This window comes from Chelonoidis abingdonii, chromosome 2 (assembly GCF_003597395.2).
Source record: "Chelonoidis abingdonii isolate Lonesome George chromosome 2, CheloAbing_2.0, whole genome shotgun sequence".
Taxonomy (NCBI): Eukaryota; Metazoa; Chordata; order Testudines; family Testudinidae; genus Chelonoidis; species Chelonoidis abingdonii.
Window position 1 is genome coordinate 47,152,841 of NC_133770.1, and position 13,801 is coordinate 47,166,641.

The window sequence follows — 13,801 nt, forward strand, 5'->3', positions numbered from 1 at the left end:
CCCACCCAAACAGGAGGTAGCAAATCGTAAGTAGAAGTGAGGGCAAAGAGAGGGCAGCGGCGACAGCAAAGGTTACTGAGCATGCTCAGTTCGTGTGCGCATGCTCAGTGTATGCTCAGTGTAGCCAAAGTAGGGAATCGGGAGCACATGCTGTTTGTGTCGTTACACCGGCCACTAAGGGGAGCTTTTGCTCTGATTTCCCCGCGCCCTGGCAGCTGTTCTGAGCCCCTGGGGCTGCCGTAGGCGGCTTCCCCCGCTGCCATGGGAACGGAGCCCGGCGTGTGTTGGTGCCCCAGCGCTGGAGCAGGGAGGTGGCGGCTGCTGCCCGGGCCCCGCACTGACGCCGACGTTCACCGCATCTATGATCTCGCCGGCCGCGCCCGAAGTCGCCCCGGCCCCATCCCCATCCCCAGCCCTGTCCCGCAAGGAGACGCGCAGGCCGAAGCAGGCCTCGGACAGTGACCTGCGGACCAGCCAGGTGGGCGCGACCCAGAGTGACCGGCACGACAGCCCGGTCTGGGGAGCGAGCTGAGGGCGAAGCCCCGTCACTGGGGAAGAAGGAATGATCCGCTCAGCCCCCTACACCCCTGGTCCCCTTGCTCCCTGCCCCGCCCCCACCTCGTCCCCTGGGGGACGGCCCGTGCGCCCTGCTGGGTGGGGAGGCGCCTTTTGTAGCTGCCCTGAGGAGGCCCCAGCTGGCCCCGGCACTAGGGCAGGGGAGAACCCACCGATCTCTGGGCCTCTCCCCTTCCTCAGTCGGGAGCCCTCCCGCCTCCGCTGCTCCTCCTCGCTTTCCCCCGCAGCAGCCACAGCCATCTGCTGTGAGCCGCAGCAAAGGAAGGGGGTTGGCGGGGTGAGGGGGCTCTCTGTGGTGGAGACAGACAGTCCTGAATCCGTTTCCAGCTGGTTCGTGTTTGGGGGGTTATTGCTTGCTTAGACCGAATGAAAGCTTGGCTTTTGTACGAGGGGATGGCATTTGCCCACGGAGGGATCCTGCTTGTCCTAAATGGACTTTTCCATTTAAAAAAAAAATCTAGTTTGTATGGTTGCAATGAAGATTGAAGCACATGTAAATTGGTTCAGTGCTGCATGCGGGTATGTGTTACCAAATTAATTCCCTGCCATTGTAGGAGCCTGTGGCACATGCTAGTTTAGTCTCATAAGGGCTGTAACACTTCAGTTTAATCCAGGGGTAACTGGGTGGGATTTAGTGGCCTGTGATGTGCAAGAGGTCAGAGTAGACTATCTTTTTCTGGTAGTCTCTTCTGGCATCAAACTCAATCAATACAAAATGGGAAATGACTGCCTAGGAAGTAATACTGCAGAAAGGGATAGGTTGTAGAGGTGGTATGGGTAGAGAGAACGCAAATGGAAATCTGGGACTTCTATCTAGGCATTTATATAAAATCAGAAGGAAGCTCTATATTTTGAATTATTATTATTATTATTGTAACTTCAAAACCACTGGAGACTCAGGGCTTGTCTTCACTATGGGCTAAATCAGCAGTGCTGCAATTGATGGGAGAGTGCTCTCCTGTCAACTTCAGTACTCCACCCGAGCAAGAGGCAGAAGCTATGTCGATACAAGAGTGTCTTCCATTGACATAGCACGGTGTAGACACCTCAGTAAGTCGACGTAAACTACATCGACGTCAGTTAGGTAAATTATGTAACTAAAATTGCTTAAGTTACATCAACTTATCCTGTAGTGTAGACACGGCCTGAGTCTCATTATCTATGATATTCCTCGCACCCCTCACCAGAATTAGCCTCAAAATTTAGGTCCTTATTTGTTCATATTTAGCATTGTTCAATTTTAGCATTTTTAAATCTTGAAAAAAATTAAGAACTGTATTTGTTTGTATTCAGTTGAAGTCTGTGGACCTTAATTGTGTCATCAAACTACTTGAAGATTCCAACTCAGTAAGTACAACGTGAGGAAAAAGGCTTGTGATACATTTTACAAGGGTAATAATAAAATACATGTTACAATTAAATACACAAATAAACCTAAGATAGCTAGATATTGAGCCCCAGTGGTCAGGACTACAAATCCCCAAAGTGGAAGAATTATACAGGTAGAATTATGAATTAGTCTTTCTTTGAAGATATTCAGTGTCAAGGAGCAATGGTACCCATGAACATTTATGTTAAATATTCATTCATGTGCCTGAATATGGACTTTCACAAAAAAAATGTTGCAAATGTGTAGATTATAGAATCCAGGTGGGCAAATGACACAGTGTTGGTGTGCAATTGACTGTCCAAGATAGCAACTTTAGATTGTGAAACCCAACACTAAGAAAGCAGTTACAACATCTAGAAGTGTTTAAAGCTTGTCAGCATGTATGTAATCACCCATATTAACCGCTAACATTTCTCTAGGGGCTTGAATTGGAGGAGGGAGAACATTTATAAAGCTCAGGAGTCAAGAACAAGTGGGACTAAATAGACACACATAAAAACAGTAGGAGTTATAGCCTGGACCTCAAAAGACTATTTTGGTCTCTTCCTACAGATCAGACACACAAGACAAATCAGATACACAAGAATGGTAAAAGTTCCCTGTGATTTAAAAACATAATAATTTATAGTCTTTAAGCAACAGCTTCATGGAACATATCAAATTGATGATTAAAAAAAATCTAAGAAGAGTCAGCCTTTCTCTCTTTTTTTCTTTATGATATACAGCTGAAAGAGTAAGCTATGCATGATCTTCATAAAAATATTTTTTGTGAGATTGTGTGCTGTACCTCCAGGAGGCAAAGCACACATAGGTGCAACATGGGGAAGGAGGCCTTCAGATTTTGGGCTGGTGAGTGGGCTGAAATAACTGCTGGTCTAATTTAGAGCAACTCCTTGGCTACTCTAAATTAGCTGTGCCTAGTGGCAAAGGAGCCCAAAATGGCCACAGTGGAGTGTTCTACAGTGCCACTATTGACATGTCCTGACATACCCTTAGTACCCTTTCCAGCACTGCCCCTTTACCAGGCCTGTACAGTGCTGACATTGAGAGATTCTCGGCTGCAAAGGGAGATTTTATGCAAGATATGGGAACTGTAGCAAAGGAGAGAATTTGGACAGTTCTAGAAAATGAGCTTTATTAAAAAACTGGCTGGTATCAAAAATAGTGCTTCAGAAGAATGGAAAAATTAGGGGCTTGTATACAGGAGGGATCACCTCAGTAGGAGTACAGATGATGGGAACTGCAACTCCAGATTGGAATTCTTGTCCATTTAATTCACTATCTTTCCATTAGTAGTGGGCAGTGGTTAAGAAGATGAAGAGGACAAATACAATCTTGCCTGGCTCGTACCCATTCAGAGTGCTGCTGCAAAGCTCACTTTTCTAGCTCGTCATCTTGACCATGTAATTCCTCTCTTTGCATCCATCCACTGGCTCTCTTTTCTTCATTACATCAAACTTAAGCTGCTTGTTTTCATTTCTAAGGTCCATCAGGACTTATGTCTAACCAACTTAGTGCTTCTCATATGCTATCAAGTTGTCGACGCTCACCTCCAGTTGGCCAGTGACACCAGTCTCCATCACCACATGTTAAATTTTCAAACGAGCTTTCTCCCACACTGCCCCTTATGCTTTGGATGCACTCTCTCTAAACATTTACAAAGCTACCTCATTATTCTCTTTCAAATGCCTCCTTAAAATTCTCCTTTGTATGATGCCCATCAAACACTTGACAGTTGGTGTGTTGTGACTGCTGCCTATCATACTGGCCAATATTATCTCATTTCCTTGTACTCTTCTTTCTGTCGGTCTGTTTCCACCAGTTGTCTCTTGTCTTAGATTGTAAGCTTTTTGGTGCAAGATCAACTTTTTGTTGTTTGTGTACAGTATCTAGCACATTGGGGGCCCTGCTCCATGATTGGGACTCCTAGGTACTATTACCGTACAAATAATGAATAATAATTAATTGTTTAAAAGGGAGGGAATGGCCTCAGTAGGGGAAGAGAGAATACGTTTCTGGGGCTTCACATGTAAGGAGTGAGAATATATTAAGAGTCCAAAACAGAAGTTGCCAGTGAAGGCAGACAAAGAACAACAGGCTGGTGCATAAACTACTTAATATGGCATTAGACATGTTCATAACAACAATTTGTGATGCCACAGATATAATACAACATTTCTGAATAAATCTATCCCATGTCAATGCATCTTTAATTACATCAGTGTGCCTAATTTTAAAATCAAAGTGCCATGCCATACCATACTTTCATACAGGCACTATACCAATAGTGATGGCATACTGCTTCACTTATCAGACAACCCTGTAGTGCTGTCAGATGCTTTAATCCAGTGAGCCCACATGTTCAACCAAAATATCCACTACTAAAAGATTCTGCAAGATTATAGGAATGTGTTCTGTGCATTTAAAAATACATAGTTAGATCAAGAAACTAATCCAGCTGCTGAACACTTTCAGAATTTCATAGTATCTTGTGACTTTTTAATCTATTTTTCCACTTGCACTTGCACTCAAAATGAAACAGAACAAGATCATTTAAGGTTTTAAAGGCACACTGCAATTTAAAATTAAGGTTTTTTTCTTTTTTCATTTTAAGAATGATGAGGAGGAAAGACAGTTAGAAACTCTCAAGAAAGTGATGAAGCAGTATGAGACTGGGCTTGTATCCTTTTTTTCCCCTCCTCCACAGAAACTCCAGTTCAAATAAGATGTGATATTTTATATTTTTTTAAAATTTTTGACTTTTCAGCAAAGTAGCTTATCATTGGCTACATTTCGCAGAGATGTATAGCTTTCCCTGATAGCATCAGTGGTTCACTGATAATTTAATCACTGGCTTAGGGAAGGCCTTCTATGCACACTTATCATTGCTAGGGTTGCTTGGATAAGAAATATTCTTTGGATGCTTGGGGCTACCTGCTTCAAAATAGAACAGAAAAATCTCAGTATGCAACAACATAGAAAAATGTAGATAAAGGGCTATATAAACTTCCATGTAATTTCAGCTTTTACAACTCAGTACAGATGTAGTTTCTAAGTGCTATATTGATTAATACTTAAGAAGTGCGGATAAGAATAATGACTAGTGGGCATAAGGTGACATTTAAATAAAACCAAATCTGGATTAATTGACTGGACACTTTTTTATATAAACAGTGCCAGTCATATATAACAAATTTCTAGAAATGACAGGTGATACTAGGTATAAAGATTACCTCACAAATGTGTATTTGGCTCACATTTTCAAACTTGAGTGCCTAAATATAAACCCATATTTAGGCATACTTTTCAGTGGTGTTTAGTGTCCACAACTTCCGTTGATCTTACTGGGTAAGAGAGCTCGGGTGCTTCACACATTTGAAAATCAGGCTGCTTATAGTTACTGTACCTAAATAGGGATTTATGTGCCTAATTTTAGTTATCCAAATCTGACCATGTTGGACTAGAGTACTTCTTTTTGAAAATAAAGTGTATTACAAGAAATAAGTTCTGTTTTTTTCTCATTCTCGGGTTTTCTAACAGTCTAATTTCCTTAATTATTGAACATTAAAGCCTCTTAAGGATTTATCACAAATATTTAAAATTCTTAACCTATGTGCAGAAAAAATTCAGGACCAAGAGGCTTTCACAGAGCCTACATGTGAAATTCTTAAATTATGCGGGTAAGTACATCAGTCTTTAATAATAAATAGCACTGAGGACTTATATAAGTGCTATACAAATGTTAAGTGATTTTTACCACACCCCTATGAGATGACTGGGCATACACTGGTTCCCCTTCTTTCTCTTTTATAAACTGATTTTCTTTGTGTGTGATTGCTGTAGACACAAAATGAACTACTAAAAACAGTCTGTGACTATAGAACTACCTATTGCTGCCCTCAGGACAGTATTATAATTAACCCCTGGATACCAGAAAGCAGGATTCCCACAGGTGTCTCATTGCCTGCAATGGGGTGTTCTGGGACTATTGGCCCCCAAGAGATTAAACAACAAGTCTTGTTAAGGTGTGTTTTGTTGTTTCAAAATGTTCTCCCGGTGAGTTAAAAACCTGAGATGAAGCAAAGGGACCGTAACAACTTTAGGTAAGCTTTATGAAGTGATAAACTTTAGGTCAATTTATTTGCGGGGGTGAAATACAAAAACAATTTGAGGGTTTTGTTTTGGTTTTGTCAATTTTAATCTATTTTAGAATTTAACATTTAATTGTGAGGGCTTTTTAACATCTGCATTGCCATACTACTCTGCATTATTTTCAAATCAGAATAAGGTGTCATTCATTTTATGTTTGTTGGTACTTTCCTTTTGGTTGGAAAATTACAGCCAGAATAATGATTGTACAGAAGACTTCCCCTTAACTTTTTTGATAGGTCATTTTCAGCTGATAAATATAGTAGTGATACAACATTGCAACTGAGCTTCTTACTTCTCTGAGCATAATTAATTGTGCTGCTTTGCTGCCCCACAGTGGTTAATGAGAGAGGACATCATGAAGTTTTCAAGTTTATATGTATGGCAGCAACATGACAAAACTTTGCAGTGAAGGTGTAAGGTCCATACAACATAGTATCAGTTCAAGCGAGAAGTAAATTGTCACCTATTGTAGAGTTCAGAAATAATACTAGTTTCTGCAGTGAATGTATGGATATAGCTTTGGACCTCAGTTCTTTGCTTTAATTTTTGTCTGATAGGGATGTTTCCACACTTCACTGCTTTTACAGATGAGAAGGAGAAGCCTTCTCATCTGTAAAAGCACTAGGTGGAATTAGACTAGGTGTTACTTGGAAGTTTCTTTTAGCAGCTGGTCCTGTCTCTTCTACAATTTTCCACCTTCCACCACTATCTTTATATCTTTGCCTATCTTGTTCACACTTCTTTCTTTCTCCCCACTTGTCCCATTATTTTCTCTCTCCCTTCTTTTCTTCTGGCTCTGCTGCTGATACCAACAGGTGATCTTCCCCCTTCCTAACCCCCTCTCCAGAAAACCTACAGCAAAGCTGTGCATGCACTACAGTGTGTCGTGAAGGGAGCATAACATCTGAATATTTAATTGAATATGAGGGCAATTTTAGAGCATGTATTTATTACATAAACTCTGTGCTCATAGCATCTGAGTGAATTTATCTGGACAATACCCCAGTTTAAAGAGAGAATCTGACTCCAAGTAACCTAAATACAACTAATAGTTCTATTTTTCCATATTGCTAGCTGTCCTGCCTAGGGATCGGTTCAGTGGTGAGCTGGAGCCAGTTTGCACTGGTTCGCGGGAACCGGCTGTTAAATTTAGAAGCCCTTTTAGAATCTGTTGTCCTGCGTGGGGTAACCAGTTCTAAAAGGGCTTCTAAATTTAACAACCGGTAAGTTGAAGTGACTGAGGAGCATAGCTGGGTCTCCCCTTGAGCACATTATCCAAAAGTGGCCCCTTAGGCACCGACCCCATGGGTGCTCCAGCTCCCTGCCCTGCCCCCTGCGCCAGCTCACCTCTGCCTCCTCCCCTGAACACTCCTCCCTGCGTCTCCCCTCTTCCTGTGAATCAACTGTTCGCGCAGGAAGCCTGAGAGGGTGGAGAAGTGGTGTGGCGGCTTCACACTCAGGCCCAGGGAGGCGGAGACGGAGTGGAGGTGAGCTAGGGTGGGGGGAGACGCGAGGAGGGCCACCTGCACTGCAGTAGGTAACCTGGGGGGGGCCGCACCGCTCCCCATCCCAGCTCACCTCCGCCTCCCTGGGCCTGAGCACAAAGCCGCCGCACCGCTTCTCCGCCCTCCCAGGCTTCCTGCACGAACAGCTGATTTGCAGGAAGCGGGGGGCTGCGAGCTTGGCCTGACCCAGTGCTCCAGGCGCTGTGCAGTGGCGGAGTGGCCCGGCTCCAGCTGAGCGGCGCAGCTGTAGAGCCGCTAGCCACCTCCAGGCAATGCGGTAAGGGGGCAGGGAGCGGGGCGGGGGGTGTTGGATAGGGCAGGGGAGTTCAGGAGGCTGGTCTGGGGTGGGGGGGTGGATAGGGGTTGTGGCGATCAGAGGGTGGAGAACACGGGGGTTGAATGTGGGCAAGGGTCCCAGGGGAGCAGTCAGGAAGAGGGGGGGGGAGCTGGATGGGGCAGTCAGGGGCAGGGGTCCCAGGAGGCCATCAGGAATGAGAAGGCGTTGGATGGGGCAGCAGAGGGTAGTTAGGGGACGGGGAAGGGGGGTGGATGGGGCAGGGGTCCCGTGGTGGTGTCAAGGAACGCAGGGGGTTGGATGGGCCATGAGTCCCGGGGGCGGGGCTGGGCCATGACCCCCTTGTGGGGTGAGGAGGGAACCGGTTGTTAAGATCTTGGCAGCTCCTCACTGGATCGTTTCCTTTTCCCCCATCTTTGGTGAGCATGTCTGTTCATAGCCTGCCTCTGACATATGACTGATGTCTCCCCAGTTAATGATCTTAATCTTCCACACTTAAAAGAGATTTGTTTGCTGGGATTATTTCCTGGTTTACCAAATATGAATTACTACAATGATACCTGTAGGCATTTACTTCTACCAGCCAAAAAATTAGTTGCTAGATCATGAAAGTAAACATTTTGTTCTGGGATCAGTGTCTGCAAAGGATATACTTGAGGACAGTTTTTCCGAGACATCTTCAAGGAATTTCATAGGATAGAACATAAGATACTGATTTTTCTATCAGATGTTGGCACCAACATGAACAGGTTTTGATTAATCTGTTTTTTCTGCTGTGTTCTAATGATAGTTATAATAACTTGCTTGTTCAATTTTTGCAGGTTACCATTTTTAAAGAAGAAATTATCTGATGAAGTCAACTACACCGCAGTTACTTCAGAATCAATTGCACAATTGGGTAAGTTAGATTGCTGTGCTGCAGTGCCCTCTAGGATAATAAAAAGAACCACAATTATCTTCTCAGTTGTAGCTTAGAATTTATATGATTTTTATTACTTACTTATAATTACAAGTTCTTGCTACCTGCTGAATCAGTCAACATTCTGAATTTCCCAGCATTCAGAAGCATTTCTACTTTGCTGTGAACTTCATCTGTGCAGCTGTCAGAATATTGGAGAATCCTAATTGGCTGATTAGCCAATGAGGTTTCTTTCTGCCTAGTGAGAGAGGCTCCCTGCCAGAGGTAGCCCAGGAGAGCTCAAGAAATAAACCACTATTACTCTTGTAGCCTGATCCACTGTCTGATTTCATTTTGCTTTGAGAGTCTTAACTATTATACTTGAGTTTTTCAAAGAACACCACCATCACAAGCTCTGTGGGTCAAGAGAGCATGGGGTCTTGACTATCCAATAGCGACGGTAATGAGAAGATGAATAGCAGGTCAGCAAGTGGGCAGGGCCGCCCAGAGGGTGGAGGCAAGTGGGGCAATTTGCCCTGGGCCCTGCAGGGGCCCCCACGAGAGTTTTCAGTGGGTCTTCAGCAGCAGGTCCTTCAGTGCCGCGAGTGAAGGACCCGCTGCGGAAGACTCGGAGCTTCTTCTGCTCTGGGTCTTCGGTGGCAATTCGGCAGTGAGGGCTCCTTCCACTCTGGGTCTTCGGCGGCAGTTCAGTGGCGGGTCCTTCACTTGCTCCGGGACCCACTGCTGAAGTGCCCCGAAGACCTGGAGCAGAAGGACCCCAGCTGCCGAAGACCCCAGGCCTCCTGAATCCTCTAGGCAGCACTGCAAGTGGGATGACTTGAGCAATAGAGAGGTGGAGCAAAAGGCTGTGTGTGACAGGTCAAACAAAAAGGAATATCCTTGGAACCTGGGAACAGAAGGTTCTCCTGTCTGGAGGTCTTTATTTTCATCTGTCCAAAGAGATAGCAAAATAGACCCAGAGTCTCTGTTTCAGACCCTCTTTAGTGGTGCCTGCCCCGAAACTTATTACGAAGTAGAGGATTACAAAATTAAAAGAGAAGGCAAGTCAGTTTAATTTGGCATGCTCCACAGCATGTCTCTCTCTAGTTCTCTCTCTATTTTGTTGAAAAGGTACTTTCTATATGTTCCCCTTATATACCATTGTGCCTCACCAGATGCTAGGATTACTAATATGGCAACCATGGTGTCAGCTGCCGTATTAGTAATCCTGCTTTCTTTGTTCTGAGAGAAACTGCCTGGAACCATTGACTTGGCCTAATCCCTCACCACTCTGGAGAGGGGGGAGTTCCAGCCCACCTTACTCAGGGAACTCCAGACTCAGGCTGTAAAACAAAGGGCAACAGAACAGGCTTCTTCATAAACACCAGTCCATTTTCCCAAAACCACTTCCTTCCTCTGTGGCAGTGAATACTGTCTCTCAGGTATTTATAGTCAAACCTGGGATACGTTAATACTGGCCCAAGATGGTTACCCTCATAAGGAGTGAACACAAATATATACAGGGTGTAAGCAGTAAGAAGGAACACACATTACTCAAAGTACAAGGAAATATAAGTAGGAGGAATCAGATGACTTTTTTTTTAACTATTCTTTCTTGTAAAAATTGCAAATCAGAATTTGTCTGTTTCTTACAGGTTACTTGATGAGGGTGCCAAGCTCTCAAGTGAGGATACAAATCTGTAAATGTATCATTAGCTTTTACCATGCAGAGCCACCAAAAAAACAGCTTGCAGGTAAAATATACAATTTTAAAGTCTTGCAAGAATGAAACAATGAAATGTATGTGATCTGTCATCTACTCGAAATGGCTCTTTGTACTCAGCTCTGACTGCAGTTAAGAATTTTTATTTGTGCAGGTAAATAAGTGTCATAATTATCTTAATTAAATAGACCACAATTAATATAATCTTCAATAGGAATGTATATAATGTCATTTAAAATATTAAAAATTAAGTTATCCATGTGTATACATTGAATGTATCTGTCTAATCTGGCAATATATGCAAAATTAATTTAGTAACACATTGTTTATTATAAGATATTGAGAGGCTAGGGTGAAACAGTACAAATGTTTGCGGGGAGGGCCACAAGGATTCTGAAACATGGAGGATACAGGAAAAAGGAGTGGATGGCTTTGGGGCTGGAAGTGGGAAAAAATATAGAATTCTTGGTTTGGCCATATAACCTCTAGAGAGGAAGCATTGTCTCCTCTTCCTGAGTTTTATTATTTAGGAAGCTTACAGCAACTGGCCATTTCCTTGCCATGTGGGGTCCTCGGACACTGGTATCCCTTAATCCTCTACCAGTGCCACATAATAGTCTAGTCTCCTGTGGGCTTTAATACTTAGGTCTAATTATGGTTGTTGGGTTGGGTGCTGGGTGGTATAGGTGGCCTGTGAGAGAGAGAAAGAGATAGATATAGATATATAGGAGGCTGCACTGGCAGGGCCGGCTCCAGGGGTTTTGCCACCCCAAGCAGCCAAAAAAAAAAAAAAGCCACGATCGCGATCTGCGTCAATTCAGCGGGAGGTCCTTTGCTCTGAACGGGAGTAAGGGACCCTCCGCCGAATTGCCGCCGAATACCTGAAAGTGCTGCCCCACTCCAGAGTGGCTGTCCCAAGCACCTGCTTGATAAGCTGGTGCCTGGAGCCGGCCCTGTGCACTGGATTATCTGGTGGTCCCACATGGCCTTTGACTCTGTGACTTTGGTCGCACGCTAACCTGGCTTCTGTGGTCTGCAAAGCTCAGGTTGGTGCTCTCACTCCAATTACAGGAATCTGGAAATGTCAAAGCAATCTGTTTTTAAAAGTATTACTCCAAATTCTGCAAACACATATACACGTTTAACTGTACATAATTGAGTATTTCCACTTACTTCAATAAGTGTTGAAATTTGTGGCATTTTTGCCTTTCCTTTAGATACAGAAAGTATCTAAAATATTATGTCAAAACTAAGGAACTGTACTTCATGCTTGATAGACACTGTTCTCTAACATGATTTTTCAATGGAACTATTTATGTGCTTAAAGTTAAGCATATGCATAAATCTTTGCAAGACTGGGGTTTAAATTGAGGTATGATCCTGTAAGGTGCTGAGCACTCTGGCAAAGCAGCAAAAGGATCAAAGCACATGCTTAACCCTGCTGAAGTAAATGGAGTTACTCACGAGAGTGTTGACACTTTGCTGGATCATGGCCAGAGTTCTCAACACTTAACAAGATTGAGCCTGTGATCATTCACAGTAGTCAAGACGTTGACGGCAGATCTACTAATGGAAGAAGTTCATCATTGGGCAGAGGAACCACTTGCAATGCGGAAATGAAGGGATGTGATTAACTAGTACTAAATAAGGGAAATTTTTACAAGAACTTCATCCTTTAAAAAAAACGAAAATGGGCCTTTTCTCTAAAATGTCATTTGTCTTTTAAAAATTGCTCAAACTTAACTTTCTGTTATTGATAAGATGGAAGATAAGAATGTGAACTGCTCATCTTAATACTTCTGTCCCCATCTACATTACAAAAAGAACCACAGTAGTGGTTTCTGTATGCATGGGCAAAGGAAAAAACACATGTTGGCAATTCAAATTTAGTCAACGTGACCTTGAGAAGTCATGTTAAGCAATGGGATTTAGTCATGCTGACTGATAGACAGATATGCTGATCATGAGTGGCAGCATGGTCCAGAGAATTAGGGTACTAGACTGGGACTCAGGAGACTTGGGTTCTGTTCCATGTCTGCCACTGGTTTGTTGTGTGACCTAGAGCAAGTCACTTCACTGTTCTGTGCCTCTGTTTCCTCTCCCACAGTTTGTCTGTTAGACTGCTAACTCTTCAAGCTAGGAACCAACTCTTACTAGATGTTTGTATAGCACCTAACACAAAGAGGTCTTGAGCTTGGTTAAAAGTTTCACTTTTACATCATTTTCACTAAAATTACTGAAATTCACATTTCATCCATTTTTTGAAGAAAGCTAAATATTGTATGTGATTGTGCTTGTATAAATAGTTATAACTCTCAACTATTGTACATACAGGTTTACACTCTACAAGTGCAAACTTTAAGATACAGATGGCTGAATTGGGAGGTTTAGCAGAAACCCTAGTTTTGTCTCTAGCATTGGTTGAAAATCAACTTGCTGAGAAGTTATGGGTACTTAAAGCCCTACAGCATCTCTCCACATCTGGTTAGTATAGGATATTTTTTTTAACAATCTCGTTATCTCAGATATGCTTTTCTTTATATACACCTAAAACAATTACCAACCTGCAGGGAGCTGATTATTCGGACTGTCTTAATTCCAGGAGTAAATTGTAAACTAATGATGAAAGCCCAAGCAGCCAGCAGAATCTGTTCTCATCTAAATGATGCCGATCCCTCTGGACAGCTACTGTTCCGTTCATCAGAAATCCTATGGAACTTATTAGAAAACATGCCAAAGGAAGAAATTGTTAATCAGCTCAGTAACTTGGAATGTATATAGTAAGTACAATCAAACATTACGTAAACTAATATTGCAATTTTGGAGCAATCTATGTATTTCTAAAATAATATATTGCTGGATTTTGGCATTTTGTTTGATACATGCTGAGAGACGAGACAAGAGGAATGCAGGTTATGCAGTTTAGCAGTAATTATTATGGGCCTGATCCTGCAGAAGAAAAGGACTGCAGAATCGGGCCTTAAATCAATGCAGTGCGTTGCTGAAATACTTTTTTTTATTAAGCATTATAAAGTTAGTAGTAAATGATATGTTATAAAATACAAAACTGAGAACCAGATCCTTAGCTACATTGCTCCATTAGTAGTGGAGTTGTGTTGACGTTCACTGAGGATTTGCGCTTCTGTTTTTAAAGTAAATATTTTAATCAGACAGCAAGATGCAGTTAAGCATACCTTTGCTTGAGTAGATAGACATCTCTCTCTAAATTCAATTTAACACGTGTAAAACAAAGATTTGTGTC

The 13,801-nt window shown here is 42.8% G+C and overlaps 1 protein-coding gene across 2 annotated transcripts in view; it reads left to right on the forward strand.

Annotated features, from left to right (window-relative positions):
* The first annotated feature begins 274 nt into the window (after positions 1 to 274).
* The window catches only part of CFAP69 (cilia and flagella associated protein 69), a 51,918-nt gene continuing 38,391 nt past the window's right edge, over positions 275 to 13,801 (forward strand). The window contains exons 1-8 of one of the 2 annotated variants that reach the window (XM_032798139.1): positions 275 to 478; positions 1,870 to 1,923; positions 4,581 to 4,646; positions 5,537 to 5,646; positions 8,740 to 8,816; positions 10,472 to 10,570; positions 12,874 to 13,023; positions 13,142 to 13,319. In XM_032798139.1, coding sequence (XP_032654030.1) covers positions 362 to 478; positions 1,870 to 1,923; positions 4,581 to 4,646; positions 5,537 to 5,646; positions 8,740 to 8,816; positions 10,472 to 10,570; positions 12,874 to 13,023; positions 13,142 to 13,319 — 851 coding nt within the window. In that variant the 5' untranslated portion in view covers positions 275 to 361. Of the gene's footprint in view, positions 479 to 1,869; positions 1,924 to 4,579; positions 4,647 to 5,536; positions 5,647 to 8,739; positions 8,817 to 10,471; positions 10,571 to 12,873; positions 13,024 to 13,141; positions 13,320 to 13,801 lie in introns of those variants that run through there. The other variant, XM_032798140.1, reaches the window with a different exon arrangement.